At 46.4% G+C, this 15,706-nt stretch overlaps 8 protein-coding genes across 8 annotated transcripts; 4 read left to right on the top strand and 4 right to left on the bottom strand. All coding sequences in view use genetic code 12, as the record gives it.

Moving 5' to 3' along the window:
- Nucleotides 1-486: 486 nt before the first annotated feature.
- UCF1 (Ucf1p) lies at nt 487-1,080 on the top strand (the record flags this gene model as incomplete). Its single annotated transcript, XM_025482294.1, has 1 exon — nt 487-1,080. The coding sequence occupies one exon, from the start codon at nt 487-489 to the stop codon at nt 1,078-1,080; it is 594 nt and encodes a 197-aa protein (XP_025336912.1).
- A 95-nt stretch (nt 1,081-1,175) lies between these two features.
- EAF3 (Eaf3p) lies at nt 1,176-2,180 on the bottom strand (the record flags this gene model as incomplete). Its single annotated transcript, XM_025482293.1, has 1 exon — nt 1,176-2,180. The coding sequence occupies one exon, from the start codon at nt 2,178-2,180 to the stop codon at nt 1,176-1,178; it is 1,005 nt and encodes a 334-aa protein (XP_025336911.1).
- Nucleotides 2,181-3,792: 1,612 nt separating this feature from the next.
- On the top strand, nt 3,793-5,069 carry CXQ87_003830 (casein kinase; the record flags this gene model as incomplete). The annotated part of the gene is made up of 2 exons (XM_025482292.1): nt 3,793-4,254; nt 4,293-5,069. The coding sequence occupies 2 exons, from the start codon at nt 3,793-3,795 to the stop codon at nt 5,067-5,069; spliced, it is 1,239 nt and encodes a 412-aa protein (XP_025336910.1).
- Nucleotides 5,070-6,105: 1,036 nt separating this feature from the next.
- RSP5 (NEDD4 family E3 ubiquitin-protein ligase) lies at nt 6,106-8,454 on the bottom strand (the record flags this gene model as incomplete). The annotated part of the gene is made up of 1 exon (XM_025482291.1): nt 6,106-8,454. One exon carries the CDS (start codon nt 8,452-8,454, stop codon nt 6,106-6,108), a length of 2,349 nt encoding a protein of 782 aa, XP_025336909.1.
- A 1,526-nt stretch (nt 8,455-9,980) lies between these two features.
- Nucleotides 9,981-10,376, top strand: CXQ87_003828 (uncharacterized protein; the record flags this gene model as incomplete). Its single annotated transcript, XM_025482290.1, has 1 exon — nt 9,981-10,376. The coding sequence occupies one exon, from the start codon at nt 9,981-9,983 to the stop codon at nt 10,374-10,376; it is 396 nt and encodes a 131-aa protein (XP_025336908.1).
- A 187-nt stretch (nt 10,377-10,563) lies between these two features.
- Nucleotides 10,564-12,423, bottom strand: DSE1 (Dse1p; the record flags this gene model as incomplete). Its single annotated transcript, XM_025482289.1, has 1 exon — nt 10,564-12,423. The coding sequence occupies one exon, from the start codon at nt 12,421-12,423 to the stop codon at nt 10,564-10,566; it is 1,860 nt and encodes a 619-aa protein (XP_025336907.1).
- Nucleotides 12,424-12,931: 508 nt separating this feature from the next.
- RRP8 (25S rRNA (adenine645-N1)-methyltransferase) lies at nt 12,932-14,166 on the bottom strand (the record flags this gene model as incomplete). The annotated part of the gene is made up of 2 exons (XM_025482288.1): nt 12,932-13,927; nt 13,951-14,166. The coding sequence occupies 2 exons, from the start codon at nt 14,164-14,166 to the stop codon at nt 12,932-12,934; spliced, it is 1,212 nt and encodes a 403-aa protein (XP_025336906.1).
- Nucleotides 14,167-14,914: 748 nt separating this feature from the next.
- On the top strand, nt 14,915-15,658 carry STN1 (Stn1p; the record flags this gene model as incomplete). The annotated part of the gene is made up of 1 exon (XM_025482287.1): nt 14,915-15,658. One exon carries the CDS (start codon nt 14,915-14,917, stop codon nt 15,656-15,658), a length of 744 nt encoding a protein of 247 aa, XP_025336905.1.
- Nucleotides 15,659-15,706: the final 48 nt, after the last annotated feature.

Genomic DNA, 15,706 nt, shown 5'->3' with positions numbered 1-15,706 from the left:
CGTGTAGGAGAATTGGGCCTTTGGTGAGACCGTTTGGTGTCTCGGTTGGGTGCAAATCGATGCAGCCGCAGACTCACTGGCTGCGAAATCCAGCTGGGTCTCTTCCACCACTGAGAAAGCCAAACCAACGAGTTTTGGACTTTTTGCAAAATTTGCAAAACCGGTAAACTCAATTCCTCTGACTCACACCAGCGGTGATTCGAAAATTCGACTTTTTGGGAACCCCCGTATTTCTTTTTCGTTGTTCGGCACCTGGAATGTGGAGTTGGTGGAGTGACTGGCGCATGGCCTCTGGGCCTCTATCTCCCTATACCCCGATTTGACCCGCCGCCTGCACTATATAAGGACGGCCTTTTGGCTGCCTTTTCCTTCTCCACCCATCTCTCCAGACATCTCATATCTAGCAAGCTAGGTATATCATTTCTGGAATTTACGCTTTGATACGAAGAAACCCACTACCGCCTTCTAACCGCCACCCCCACGATCATGGTCAAATCTAAGAAGAACCAGGTGCTCGAATTGGACTTTGACAAGCTCGAGAAGCTTGAGCACCTCAAGCCGGTTCCCAAGTCCAGATCGCTGTCCATCACCTCGATTGAGAGTGAGGACGGCTCCATGAAGGAGATCTTGAAACCCCCACCAAGAAAAGACTTTGAAGACCTTGTAGCCTTTGAGTCGTACATCCGTGACGAAACATGGGATAACGACTTTGACTACTGCCACGCTCATTTACAGTACTACCCTCCATTCATCATGAAGGAGATCAAGGGCAACATGGAGAAGATAAAGCCCACCATGAACAAGAACTCAAGAAAGTTTAGACGCAACTTGCAGCACCACATCAAGCGCCATTTGATGACTGAAATGGAAAAGTGCTCTGGTTTCCAAATGGACTTTGGCAAGGCCACCATGGAGGAACTGCCAAGGAACATTGTCTGGAAGTTCAAGGACGAAGGCCACCACGGTTTCACCGAGGAGGAGGAAGACATGTACGACAGACACTGGAAATTGGAGTTGGAGGTCAAGTGCAACAACGAGACCCCAATGGTCGAGGTTGACTACAAGGCCATTCCCTTGTAATCCCGCTTCTCTGATTCTATGACGCTTTCCTACGATTTTATGTTTTATGTGCCGATGAATAAAATGATTTACGATAATGCTCCGTAGCCAATTGTCTAGGCGCCTCTAGCAAGCCGGTCGTACGACGGGCTTGAGTTGATGTATGCGCTGGCATAAGTGCTGATGTTGTCATCGATAAATATGCTCAAGTCCCTCATTTGCGCCATGAGGGTGTTCACGGTGATGCTGTTCATGCTGGTCTGGCCGATTTGGGCCGGAAGGGTGACAAGAAGTCGAAGTAGGTGCTCCACTCCATAAAGGTCTGTGGCGTTTAGGTCCTGGTTCTTTTCTAGATGCTGGCTGTATTGGAGCCTCTCAAAACGGTATAGCAAGTTGAACCGGAGCAGCTTGTCGAAATAAACCGCAAGACCATCGATGGCCTCCTTGACGGTCCTGAGCATCTCTTTGCTGACTTTCTCTTTCTGATGTTCGTAAAAGTCTTGTAGTATCTTCCTCACCGGCACCGCCGTGTCCAAGTCTATAAGTTTGTGGTCCTTGGTCATGAACTCCCAGTCGTCCACGAGCATGCATTTTAGTTTTGGCCGCAAGGGCATCATTATCTCGTAAGAAGGGCCCTTGGGTTCCTGCTTTAGCTTTTTTCTTACATAGCCGTTGGTAGACGGCCTTGATTCCACGGTTCCGTTGGATGCTGCCAGCAGCGGCGCAGCAGATGGCAGTTTCTTCCTTTTCTTCTCTTTCGGTTCCTCTTTCACCGTTTGTTTTTTCTCCTTGGAAGGATCCAAACGTTCAATAGCTCGTTTGCGAGCATTTCGTAGTTCTCTCGACAAACCCAAGTTGTCGTCGTTGAATTCCATCACCCGTTGATTGGAGACCCATTCGTCCCACTTAGTACTCCATCCTTTGTAATGTAGGAAGTAAGCATCGCCGTCTTGAAGGAACAAAGGGATCTTGTTCTGATCCAAAGGTTCACTTTGTCCTTCTCCAACTTCCACAAAAAGCTTCCCTCTCTCCCGAAACTTCAAGACCTTTGCCTCGTAGACAAGAGGACCGTGATACGCCAAAACCTGGGTTCCAGGGGCGAATCTTTCGTTTTCTGACATGGTGACGAGTTGCAATCGTTGAAGTTTTCGTGAGCGCGATCAAGGTGTAGATGGTTTCAGCGGTGATGCAGAACCACCAGAGTTTTGATGTTGGGTGAAATATAATTTGAGGGCGTGGAGACTATATTTTATTGTTTTCCAGCTGGTGGTAAATTTTGAGATTCTGTGTTTGGTATGGTAGAATTTTTAAGAGGATGTTTTATGGGTTTCGTTGCAATAAATGAATTTCTGCTTTTATAATAGCGTGAATAAATGGTAAGACGGAAGATTATTTACGATTTTCTAAGCTAGGTCTTGAATTGGAAGGTCATTTGATTTAGCGACCAGTCATGATTCATTTATCTATTGCAATGGAAGATTCATTGAGTAAAAGCAAACAACTTGTACATTCCACATTACAGAAACTCAACTGAGCCCAAACAAATCAATCCTTCCATATTAAGTATATTTTATTCTTGGAAAGAACTTGAATTGGAAGAAGAATACGATGCTGCAGCAGTCCCTTGCCTAATCGTTGAATACAATGTTATGAAGAATAGAAGTTCAGAAATTGCGCTTACGATGATGTACAACGATGAAAGATCATCCTTTAGCCCCTGTCTAGCTTCTCATCTGCACTTATGCATCCTAACTCATTATCAGAGAAGTTGACAATTGCCAACTTTTCACGGCTATCGAAGTAGCTTGCTTGCCAAGGAAATGCCAACGTCCTGGCGCAAGATTATATAAAACTGACATCTGTTAAATCGACACTTCCATCGAATTCTCGAAAAATGTTACGAAGGGCCGATTTAAATAGAAGATTGTCTTCGTGAAGATGATGTAGAAATCTTGGGTTTACCTGTTTGAGACTTTCGTCATACCGCATTCAGAATAAAGGTGCGATTTGACGGAATGGCTGCAAATCCTTAACCGGCAAAAAGGCTCAGCATTAATTCACGAGATAACTTATAGAAAATCAACATTGAACATAAAGCTCAAAGGGAAGCAATGCTTGGAGAAGCAAGTTAGAACCTGATGATGTGAACATTGATGTCAAACTTCAACATCAAGCACACTGCCCTGGTACAAAAGCAGGGTTCAAGATCAACTTTCGGGCTTACATCAACGCGAATGGGATACTGAAAATCAGAAGAGAAAAAAAAAGCCCACCTGTTTTTGGCGATAGCTTGACCAAATTCATACTTCTAAAAAAATGCGTTATCTTTTAGCCGCATTCATGGCACCATTGGGCGGCTTTCTTGCTAAGTTAGATTCATTGCCCTTAGGGAGACCGAGAGAAAAAAAAAGAAGTAGACGACAAAAAAACGTCATCTCATTGCAAACAAAGAGGACACGGAAAACATTCCCAAAATTGCCTTGTCCCGCTTTTGTGCTGTTGTTGTACTTCCTCTGGGGTGCTGGTGACGCCCTGTATGCCGGAGGGTGTTTCAAAAAAACCAGAAAAAACCGACACCAGTTGCGATAGCACGAAAATTCATCAGCGCAAACAGCATATTCCATCGACGTAAAGGTCACAGCGGACAACCCTAATCATATCCTCCCTCTGACCAAGCACCGCTTGGATACACCGACGCTCGAATATCCTCGAGAAACCAGCTTTTCCACAAACATGGCCCAGTCCAACAGCTCCAGCAGAGTCGGTGTCCACTACAAAGTGGGCAGCAAAATCGGCGAAGGGTCATTTGGCATCATCTTCGAGGGAATTAACCTCCTCAACAACCAGCAGGTGGCAATCAAGTTCGAGCCCCGGAAATGTGAAGCTCCTCAATTGAGAGACGAGTACCGGTCCTACCGGATCCTTAACGACGTGCCCGGAGTGCCCAAGGCGTATTTCTTTGGCCAGGAGGGCGTGCATAACATCTTGGTGATTGACCTTTTGGGTCCTTCTCTCGAGGACTTGTTCGACTGGTGCGGACGTAGGTTCTCGGTGAAAACAGTGGTCCAGGTCGCCAAGCAGATGATACAGAGGGTCCAGGGGATCCACGAGCACAACATGATTTACAGAGACGTGAAGCCTGATAACTTTCTCATTGGCAAGCCCGACACGCCTGAGGCAAACCAGGTCTACGTGGTGGACTTTGGTATGGCCAAACAATACAGAGACCCAAGACCAAATCGCACATTCCGTACAGAGAAAAGAAGGCGTTGAGCGGGACGGCTCGTTACATGTCCATCAACACGCATTTGGGCCGCGAGCAGCTGAGAAGAGATGATTTGGAGTCGCTTGGCCATGTGTTTATGTATTTTCTCCGGGGCCTGTTGCCCTGGCAAGGTCTTAAGGCGCCTACGAACAAACAAAAGTACGAGCGCATTGGCATGAAGAAACAGAGCACTCCGGTGAACGAGCTCTGCCAGGGCTTTCCTATTCAGTTTGCTCAATACTTGACATATGTGCGGAATCTCAGGTTCGATGAGGAGCCCGACTACGATTACCTCGTGGGTCTCATGGATAAAGCTCTTCAGCTGATTGATGCTACAGAAGACGGCCACTTTGACTGGATGGACCTCAACGGTGGACGTGGATGGGATGCTGCATTAAACAAGAAAGCCAACCTTCACGGCTACGGCAACCCACACCCGCCACAACAAAGACGCAAAGCAAACAACACCAACGTCACTAATATCCTGAAGCGCCCTAGTGGCCAGGACAAGCTTGCTGCAGGTCTTCCTAACAACTCGTCTCAGCAGCGGCTCACCAAATCACAATCTTTAAACCACCCCAACTACAACTCCATCACCGACGAGCACAGCCGAAAGGCCTACAGACAGACTAACCAGCATGGCCACAACCATCCTGTGGCGGGAGACGGCCACTCTGAGACGTCAAGCTTTGAAGAGAGAAGAAAAAATCAGCTGTGGCTCCGCAGAAACTGCTGTTGTTTCTGATGCCAACGAAAATGCCTACATAAACCGACAGTATCGGTCTACACTAATAATTAAGTCATCTTTGTTAGACTATAATGCTTGGGTTGGTTCATCATCAATAGGTATCATCATCAATAGGTATCATCATCAATAGGTATCATCATCAATAGGTTCATCATACTTAAAAGTTCATCATCAGGGCTCTACAACGCTGTTTTTGCGGGACTGGTCACCTTCCGATTCCTGTGAGTCCATAGAGCCCACCGACCCCATTCTGGCCTTGGACTCACTAAACTTCCGCCACTCCTGTGCTGTCTTCCGTGACTCTGCCATTTCCTGATCAGTCATCCAATACTTGTTATTGGTGCCGTTCATGTGGTAGCTATAGAAGGACCTGTGTTTACCTGCGACGAGCCGCCGTAGAAGGGAGTGGTTTTGCCGCCGTTTAATTTGGCAGAGATTTTCCCAAAGAAGTTGTCAAAAAGATCTGGCATAGTGATGGAATAGTATCGGTGGTTTCTAAGTGGCTCGATCCACAGCTGCTTTTATACCCAACCCAGATGAGGGGATGGTCAGCACGCTGCTTTTACTAATGTGACATTTAAAAGGAGCAACAGAGCCTACATATCCCAACGACATTTTGGCTTTGTTCTATGCTTCTCCACTTTGCCGGACCTCTACCACTCCTGAGTGCGGCGCGGGGCTCTACACAGACTTATCTCTTATCTGCAATCAGGTCTGGACCTGTGACCCTCAATATTTGAACTACCTTAAATAACGGTGTGTATTAAATGTGACTATCAAATGAAATTCGTTGCAAGCACTAGTTTGACTAATCGTGCTTGCAGCCTCAGCGGAGTAGCCTCATGCGGACCGAGATGCAGACCTGCTTACCCCATCGCAGAGAATCTTACGTATGTCATGACATCGTGAAATATTCAATCCTTGCACCTCAAACGCGGGGGCATTCGAACTGAGCTCTTTTGGGCCCTCCTATAGAGCCCTGCAATTCATGCAAATTTTGTTGTGTTGTGAATACGATTCCATGCCATAAAGCTTACTCTTGTCCGAAACCGACAGTCTCTTCAACTGCAAGTGTAAGCTTTTGCTTCATGCTCTCATAAGAGGTATAAGGTGGGAAATCCACTCTGTTGAAACAAGTGTGGGACTTTGGCAACTGGTTGGGCTCGCCAGCCTTTTCGATAGTAAATCTTCTTGGACCATCGGAACCTTGCAAATCTTTGAAACCATTGACAGGGATTCTTGACGTACCAGTGGTGAATTGCAACAATCTGGCCTTTTGTTCGGAGTCCCACTCCTTGATGCACTGCCAGAACCACTGGATAACTTGGTCGGTTTCTTGGTATCCTCTGTAATCCGTGTGCTTCTTCCAGTCCTCGACATCAATTTCAGCCAAACCACCAATCAACAACTCCAACTCTCTTTCGTCAAACACATTCACCAACTCTTGAGGAATCAACTCGTTGAAGCCGTCAATAAATGCTTGGAATTGCAATTCAATTCTCTTGTGAATCTTCCATTCACTGATCAACTCGACGTATTCAGCCTTGTTCTCCTCCGTAACCTCAATCTCTCTTCCACCTGGCTTCAAGTCGACCTCAACAATCTCACCGAACTTGTCGTCCTCAGCACTGAACGTTAAGTCGAGGATGTCAGTGATATCGTTGTCGAGAATCCACTGCAAAGATCTGTAGAATTCGGCATCGACACCTTCCATATCTTGCAAGTTAACCTTCTTGCGCAACATCATCTTATACAAGGCACCAACAAAGAAAGCATCCAAGAAACGTCTGTGGAACACACCCAAGCCCACAACTCTACCGATGAACTTGAAGTAATTCAAGTGCTCGGGGTTGATACCCGAGTTAGGGTTGATCTGTAGCGTGTAGTTGTCGTGAGAAGAGTACTCGAAAAGACAGTAGAATGGGTTGAACATATCGTGTGACAACAAGAAGAAAAACTCTCTCGAAACTCCACCGTAATCCAAACCTTCTTCGCCGTCGAACTTGATCATGAGTCTCTTCTTCAAGTCCTCTGGAGTCTGTCTCATGATTTCCTGATATGAATCCTCGAAAATATGGTCTCTCCTCACCTTGATGTGGCACTGGCCTGGCAAGATTCTCAATGCTGGCTGGGATCTGAAGTAGATAACCTTTCTTCTAAAGTCACGCTTGTACTGTGGAACGTTTTGATCCAAAGAGGAAGGCAATCTAGGGTCATCCCAAGTTGTGGTCTTTGTGTTGTGGTCCACGAAGTAGACTCTGGCCGTGTTAGTCAATCTCATTTCCCAACCGGAAGGCAATGGGCCTAACTGACTGACTGGCTGCTGCTGAATCGTGGTGTTGGGCCCAAAAGTACGGATGTACTGTTGTCTTCTGGGATCAACCCAGGTGGTTGTTCTCGTGTTGTGGTCAACAAAGTAGGGCCTGCCTTCGTTGGTGAATCTCTGCTCCCAACCAGTTGGCAACTCGCCCAAGCCTCTGGTAGTACCACCAGTGGCTGCCATGGAAACGGCAGCAGCAGGACTAACAGGGGTGTTTGCACCGGTAGAGTTCACTGTAACATTGTTGCTCGTCGACGTGCTAGCTGATTGCATCGTTGGGGACTGAGGAGCTTCGCCAGGCAAGGTTCTACCACGGTGCTGCCTTCTCTCAGCCTCAGTATGGTTTTCTCTCTGCTGACCTCTCTCGGTCTCACTCTGGTCCAAGGTTGGTCTCTCCCAGGTAGTGGTTCTCGAGTTGTGGTCCACGTAGTAGGTACGGCCGAAGTTGTCGGTTCTTCTCTCCCAACCGGGCGGCAATCTTCCGTACTGGTCTTCGAAGGACGAGTACTGCTTGGTGAACTGCTCGCCGTTTCCATTGCTGTTTCCGTTACCATTAGAAGCGGGAGGAGCAGACGAAGCAGCAGGTGTAGAGTTTGGAACGGAATTGCGTGCAGATGACGATGCTCTTGGAGCAGGAGCGACAGAACCATTGGCGGCAGGGGCAGAGGACGGGTTGGTGTTGTGGCTCAAAACAATGATGACACGCCCACTGACAGCTAGGTTTTCATTAGACTTCTTCAAGTCTCGGGTGATGGTTTCCTCAGAGCCGGATAACGACAAATCAATAACATCACCGACACGAACATTAACCACACCCAAAAAACCCTGATCCTTCTTCTTGAATTTTCTTTGGTCGAAAACTTGAATAGCCAAGATGGAGTCCTCGGAAGCACTGAGCAAGAAAGACTCGTTCCAGTATGGGTTCAATGTTCTTTTGGCGGTTTTGGTGGTGATGGTCTGATCACCATCGACGGTGATAACAGCAAATGGGTCAGGCTGCCGGAACACATCACGTTTATACAATGACTCAGCAGCCACCACTTTGACGTTGACTTTGGTCATCTAAAAAAAGAGGTACCCTCGATTGGTGAGATCAACTGGTGTAGGGAAGCCCTCAGGGAAAACGTGGAAAAAAGGCAGTAAGATGGATAAAACGGTCTAAATTCGGATACTAAACGGTACTATTTAGCCTGGAGGGCAAAAAAGCAGGGTATGGGCACTCTTTGTAGAACCGTGATGGGGACCGCTGGGTTTTATGTATCTAAACGATAGATATAAAAAGCAATAGATTTCTTTCAGTGAGAACGATTAAGGTAGGGTGGCTCTTGGTGTACGGGTCTACAGCAACCAGGTTTCTCGGGCGACCGGTGAGGACCTTGAGATAGGAAAGTTTTTATTCTTAGCGGTTCAGTTGCTTGAGGTGCCTATATTTATTACTCCGGAGTCATTGCCATTTCTAATTTCCCTCTGGGATTGTCCAAGATAGCACTTTCCGTATGCGATAACAGAGCCGGTCACGTGACTATCCCGGCTATAGCGGTCCTGCTTTTAGTCAGTAGGCGAAGCATGTAATATCTTAGTCAGTTACATCTTCTTCCGCATTCTACATTTGTTCTTCTTGAATTCGGTTTGTAATATGGATATATCGTTTAGTGCTCGCTGGAGTTGCTATACAATAAGAAAATCGATTCCGTGCTTGCTCCTTATCGAGACGCCCAATACGCGAAATCTGTGAGAAGGATACAGTTGTGGCTTTTCAAATATCCGATGAGACGATAAGAGTGGATTTACTAGAAGCAGAACTGAAATCGTTTCAAGTCTTCGTATGTCAATTTCGAAGCCGGGTAATCACGATTTTGTGTACGAATGACTGCCGTCCGTACGGCTGCAAATTACCGGATTGAGAAGTGCATGCCGAGCCCGGTAGTGTCACAATAGCAGCTGAGATGTAGTAGAGGGGCACAAGACCAAAAGTGATGTTGGCCGACTCGGTGGATAGGAGAATGCTTTTTCCTTTTTGCAGGGTTCTCATTTTGGTATTGTGTGATTGGTTGTGAAGTCTGTCTGTCTGCTCAAGTAAGTTCATATGTCTAGAAAGCTACAGCCATTGAGACTAGCACCTAATATCTAGTAGTTACAGGGAGGTGAGAAACGGTAGTTATCGGGGATAATTTTAATGACATAATTGAAATTCAAGTTGACTCTTGAAGCTCAATCGATTTTATCATATTTTTATTGTATCAAAAACCTGTTAGTGATGGTAATAATGATATACCGTTGGTCCCCATGGGACTGCAACGCTATGTTCACACTTCTCGTTAAAGTTTCCTTGTAGTTCAGCATTTAAGAAAGAAATGACCTCAAATGCTCTACTTACCCTTCTTTGCGTATATTCTTATTTCCTACCAATTATATATTCCTTGCGTGACTAAGGCAGACCCCACGACTTAAACTTTCCTAGTTCGATAAACCCAGGGAATATTGCAAAAAAAAAATAATATAAGTAGCCACCTCTCGATATTCTGTCTTCTCCATTCACCACACACTTAATTTTCCTTACAAGCTTGAACTAATTGAACTACGTTACAATGACTTCCGCTCAAATCGATACCACCATCATCAAGCCTCTTCTCAGAAGACTGCCTAGGCTAGTACAGAAGAGTCTTATCACCACACCAAGAGAAGCTCAACCCAAGCTCTATCTTTGCTTCCGGCTTAAGAAGAAGGCCTACAAGCAAAAGCAGCAATTGAAAAGAAGCTGCAATTCCACAAAGCACAATCAACCCTCAAATCAATGCTACCATCCAGAAGCCACAGAGATGCTGTCACCACAAGGGACCCCTACAATCAGGGAGAAGCTCTACATTCGAATTACATTGGAGAGAATGCTTAGACTTAGTCAATTGAAGCAGCAAGAGGCTTCCCAAAGGAGGTCTACAATGACTAACACAGGACTCACACGTCCCAGATCAATCAGCACTTGATCAATAATTTCATAATTTTATAACTATTCTATAAATAAAGATAATATAAATAAACAACGAAAAACCATTTAAAGCTCTAGAAAAACATAAGCTGCCACGACTACGAAGCCTTTGAAGCTCATCATTACGTGAAATTATTTCTCTTTTTTTATTATTATTTTATATCCTCTAATCCTTTATCATTATTTTATGTTGCTGTCGTGTACTGGTTCTGGCTGGAGAAGTCCAAGCAGATCTTTTCGAGACCATCGTCCAAGAAGACCAACAGCGACTTCTTTGCATGTGTGTGGGTCTGTGAAGGAGAGTCTATCACGGTTGCCACTGTCGAAAGAGTGTAGTTTGAGTCGTTGTTCAGCACCGAAGAGTTGGGTGACGTGCTTGAGTGAGACTTGCTTGGTTCTGAATCCACCGAGTGGAGAGATATAACCTCGTCCAAGTCGAAACCAAGGTTGAAGTTGAAGTCGTCTGTGCGGATGGAAGACTCTGTGTTGGTCTTGGAGTGTGTGACCTTTCTTTGGATGTTCAATGGCTGTGTCAAGCTGTCGCTGGAGTTGATGAGGGTGGCATTAGATAATTCCTCCTTCAGCATCAAGTCGATGTCCTCAGCCGTGTAGAAGTCCTTATCACTGCTGGTATTCTCCACAGCGTCGTAGATCTTCGAGTGCAATCCGAGGAAAGACGAACCGTCAATGGTGACGATCTTACAGTCAGTCAAGTCGCTTTCCAGGTCTCTCACACGGCACATACCCACAATGTTGTTGTTCAGCGCTGGGAGCATGGTGCCACACTGTCTCTCGCTGGCAACATCCACCATGGTATTTCTGACAGTGTCAAAGGAAACACTGGAGAGTCCTTCCTTCATCGAGCAGGTCTGGAGCTTATCGGCGTGGTTAGCAATGTCCTCAGTAGGGTCAAGTCCACTAGACAAATCCCAGTGAATGATGTTGCCGTTGCTGGAGCCAGTGAAAATGTCGTTGTCGTTCCATTCTAGAGCAGTCACCTTCTTATTCATATGGCCGGTCAAACTTGCGAAAGTATCCTGCTTTCGAAGATCCCAAAGTCTGACGACACCATCGCCGTGGGCGGCAGCCATAACGTATTCGTTTGTAGGACACCATCTGAGCAAATTGGCTGAAAGCTGGCTAGGTGTGCCGTTAGCGTGGAGTGAAGAACTTGGAACATTGTGGCCCCGGCTTCTGAAGTCAAAGAGAGAAATGCCAAAGGAACCACAGAGTCCCAAAGTGAAAGGATCGTTCACCTGCCTTGGCGTCGTGTCAAAGCTCTTTATGCCCGGAATCACCAGGATTCCTTCAGGGCGTGGTTTGGCAGAAGCCTCACAGTCGTTCATGTTCCACACAAACAAGGTGTTGTCGTAGATGGAGACCAATTTGTCGTTGGCGGTGAAACCGAGTTCCGAAATGCAAGTGGTGGCGTGGGTATGGGCAGCAGGGTCCTTGTTGACGGACTTGAGGTGCTTGCGGTGGTTGAAGCGTTTCACGATTTCAGCACACTCGTCTCCCTCTGCTTCGCCAGTGTATGAATGAGGGTGTGGCACGGACACAAGATGGGCATAGCCTTTGCTGTTTCCAGAAACAAGGTAGCGAGACTTCTGGTTGGGCACCCAGGCAAGTGTGTGGATATTGGGCAAGGATATGGTAGTATGGTGGGTCAAGTAGTGGTTGACGGCATCGAGCTCGTAGATGAAAAGGTTGTTTTCTGCTTGGGCACTGGAAATGGCCAAAAGTGGGGAAGCAGACTCCACGCTGCTGGTTGCAAGCGCCGTCAAGTCCATGCTGTTGTCGGGAATCTTCCAGTAGTTCGACTTGATATTCACTCTGTCCAAGGAACACGCCTTATTGAGGATTTGTGTGTCCAGAGCATTCGAGTGGTTCAAGAGCCACAGCGTTCTGGAGCGGTTGGAGTGATGTGAAGGGAGTGTGGCTGAAGAATCGTTGTCTGAGCCGTAGTAGGAGCTCAGCAGAGAGACCAGGTCAGGTCTCTTGATGGCGTTTTGCCTAAACAAAAGCGTTGGTTCGTAGAAATCCATGATGAAAAGAAAGTCGTTTGTGGAGCATGGAAAACGGGAAAATTCCTATTATATGACATCTTGGCTGGAAAGCTGGGCGGTTTCGCTTTTGGGCTTCGGAGCCAGGACCATTTTTTTTTTCGCAGCCAATGCACCACACCCATTCTGTGCTGGCTAACGTGCGAAAGTATGTCAAACTTGCAGATCTGGCTGGCGACACCTTCCCGATTAGGCCGTCACGTGACCACATCTTGCTTGAATCCACCCTCTTCAATGTTGGCTGGCTCTAAAAGAGGAAACCGTGACCTACGGCGGCATGAGATCGTGGCTCATGTACAGCCAGCCCAACGTAGGGTGAGGTCACATAAGTCGGGTACGACGTGCCTTAAGTACTGGCAACCCTCACTGGCTGCGAAAAGACGCTTCTGAATCTCTACACTTACCAATTTAAAGCTTGCTTCTGAAAATGCTGCATTAGATGGGGTGATACGTGGATGTGGGTATCCAGCCGAAAGTCTATCCAGCATCATCACCTCCGCTTGTAGATACAGGGCTTCAACAACCACTCACCTTCAGCCTTCTCCTTTCTCTTCTGGTCGAGTTCTTCCTTTTTCGTTTCCTGCTCAATGAAGCGCTTCTTCTTCTCGAGCTTGGCTTTTCTCTGCTCTATGATTTCCTTCGACGGCTTGAAAAACTCGAACCGCGTGAACATCTTATTGTCATTGTCTGTTTTCTTGTGGAAAAAGCCAAGCAACTTGAGCGACTCCACAAACTCGGACCCGACGTCATCGGCAACCCTTGTCTTTGCGTTGGTCAGCTCCGTGAATCTTGACTTAATCTCGGCAATCCAGAGCTCACCATTGGGCGCCAATATCCTGTAGGCCTCCTCCACAAAATCTAAAAAGTTGGTACCCATGAGAGCCAAGCAGAAAACGACTATGCTGCACAGCTCATCTTCCATTGGGACGTTCTTGATGTCGGCAACAGTGATTCTGTCGTTGGCCTTCTTGAGATCGAAACTGTGAGTCTCAACCTTTAATGTTCTTGCTGGACCATTGCGGTCATGGAACTTGCCTTTCTTTTTCTGGCTCTTCTGATTGTGCTGTTTGACAAAGTTTTGGATATCCAATGCCAATTGAGCCTCTCCGCAGCCCATATCAGCGATGACGATGCTTTTGTCTGAAAGACCAGGTAATCCACCTGGAGCGTTAACTGGTTTGGTAGTTCTGGCTTTAAATTGGTCAACAAAGACATCAACAGGGTTTTCTGGCCACAGCTGGACCTGCGATCTGAAACCTTCATGGTACTCATCAAACAAGGCAGGCTGTTCTTTGACAAGCTTCAAGGCATTATCTGAAGTGGTGGTATAGAGCTGCTCGTTGATCCAGCGGAATCTGGATCCAGAGAGCTTAGCCATCATCTTCTGCTGCAATGGAGTAAGCTTCCTTTCAGATGCTGGCTCTTTCGTGATGAATTGGTCTTCTTTTGAGGGTTCAGCGGGCTTGGAGTCCTCCTGCTTCTCCCCCTTTTCAGCTTCTTCTCTGGAACATCTTTCTTCAGCTCCTTGACGCTATCAACCTTTTGTTTCTTTGGCTTCTCCTCCTCTGGTTCATCTTCAGTGTTGGCCTTGGCTTCCTGCTCTAGCTTTCTTTTCTTTTCCTTCTTCTCTTTCTTTTTGGATTTCTTGTTCTCGACCTTATCTGTACCTCCTACGGCGATTTTATCAGCCTTGAGGTTCCAACCCTTTACTTCGAATAAGGACATCTTCGGTCGATTCGATTGTGCAGCTCATCTCATCAGCCATACTGGTACTATGCTAGATAGGCCCATGTGCCGGACTGGTGTATTTCGAACCCCAATTTGGCTAAGTGAAATGACATATAGCAATCGTTTGACCAGAGAGTCGACAATTCAAACATTGGATGGCGGGGATCAAATTGTGACATCGTGCTTGCTGCAAATACCTTAAGGTCCATGTAGCATGAGTTTCTTTTACGTAGCTAGGCCATTAATTGGCCAAATGTCTTTTCACAAGACTCATCAATTTGAAGAAGACTCTCATAAATTCTCTTGAAGGGTACTTTTTGATTTGAGATCTTGCGAGGTTATCAACATCGCTCGAATATTTTGGTGGCTGCGAAATATGCGGTTACAAGAGTAATTAGGGACATCTCTATAATCATCGAACTTTGAAAAACTTAATATATGGAGGGCTAAATTCGAGTAGCACGTTGAGAATAGTGAAATCGGCCGTTTCTTTCTATCTTACATCCTTATACATCATTAAGCCTCTTCGACTACTTGAGCTTCAGAGCCCTGTTTTTGATGCGCACATCAACAACTACTTACTAAATATGATATGGCACTTCGACGAGATATAGCGCCAGGACAAAACCATATCGCTCTCCGAAAATGGGGCCGAAGCTTCTACTCACCACAACTATTTCATTTGGCCCCTACTGCAGACCGCATAGTGCCCCTAGCAATTAGAGATCTCTTAAGGGCCAAAACCATGCTAGAGGTTTACGGCGTCCAGGGACTTGACGAGCATGCTAAGGGGTGTGTCTTGGTGAACAATTATCCAATAAAAACAGTGAAGATATTTGGACGCGTCTTATCCTCAGTCCACAAGAACTATGATATGAACGGCAGAGCCAATCCTAATAACTTCTACATAATAACAGTGGATGATTGCTCTGGGGACGTGTCTCATATCAACATCAAGATCCCAGAAAGTTGCATCTTTGAGTCGTTTAATGAGGATTCGTTGGTTGAGATTGTGGGTCATGTTCTGTTCTTCCAGGACTACCTGCGACAAATCATTGGAGAAAGGTTGACCGTGCTCTCCATAGGGCCAGATCTAGCTGTTGAGATTGAGTGCTGGAAACTCGTCTTAGCAACACGAAGACACCTAAAACACCCTTGGCAGTATAAACCAGATGTTGTACAACGGACAGAGCCCAGGGAGCCCAAATTCTCCAAAAGGGACTATTTGCATAGACTCGAGAAGCAAAATTTACGGATCATCGATCCTGAAAGTCAGATTCCACAAGTATTGTCGGTCTCAGACAGCTTCAATATGGAATTCATCGAGGTGACCGACTCTGATGTGCACGAGTCATCAGATGAGATGCAACTACGACAAACACCTCGCCTTCACACACTCAAACCAGACAATTCCAGTCAATGCGACACTGATATCGATGAAAATTCGTCCCTTCCGTTTGATGAACCCCTGATTATTGTACTAGACTAGCTCGGGCATCGCCGAGACCTGCACACCACCTGCCTTATCACCTATATA

The sequence above is a fragment of the Candidozyma duobushaemuli genome (genome assembly GCF_002926085.2).
Source record: "Candidozyma duobushaemuli strain B09383 chromosome Unknown D_B09383, whole genome shotgun sequence".
NCBI lineage: Eukaryota > Fungi > Ascomycota > Pichiomycetes > Serinales > Metschnikowiaceae > Candidozyma > Candidozyma duobushaemuli.
This window is presented reverse-complemented; position numbering and strand designations above follow the sequence as displayed.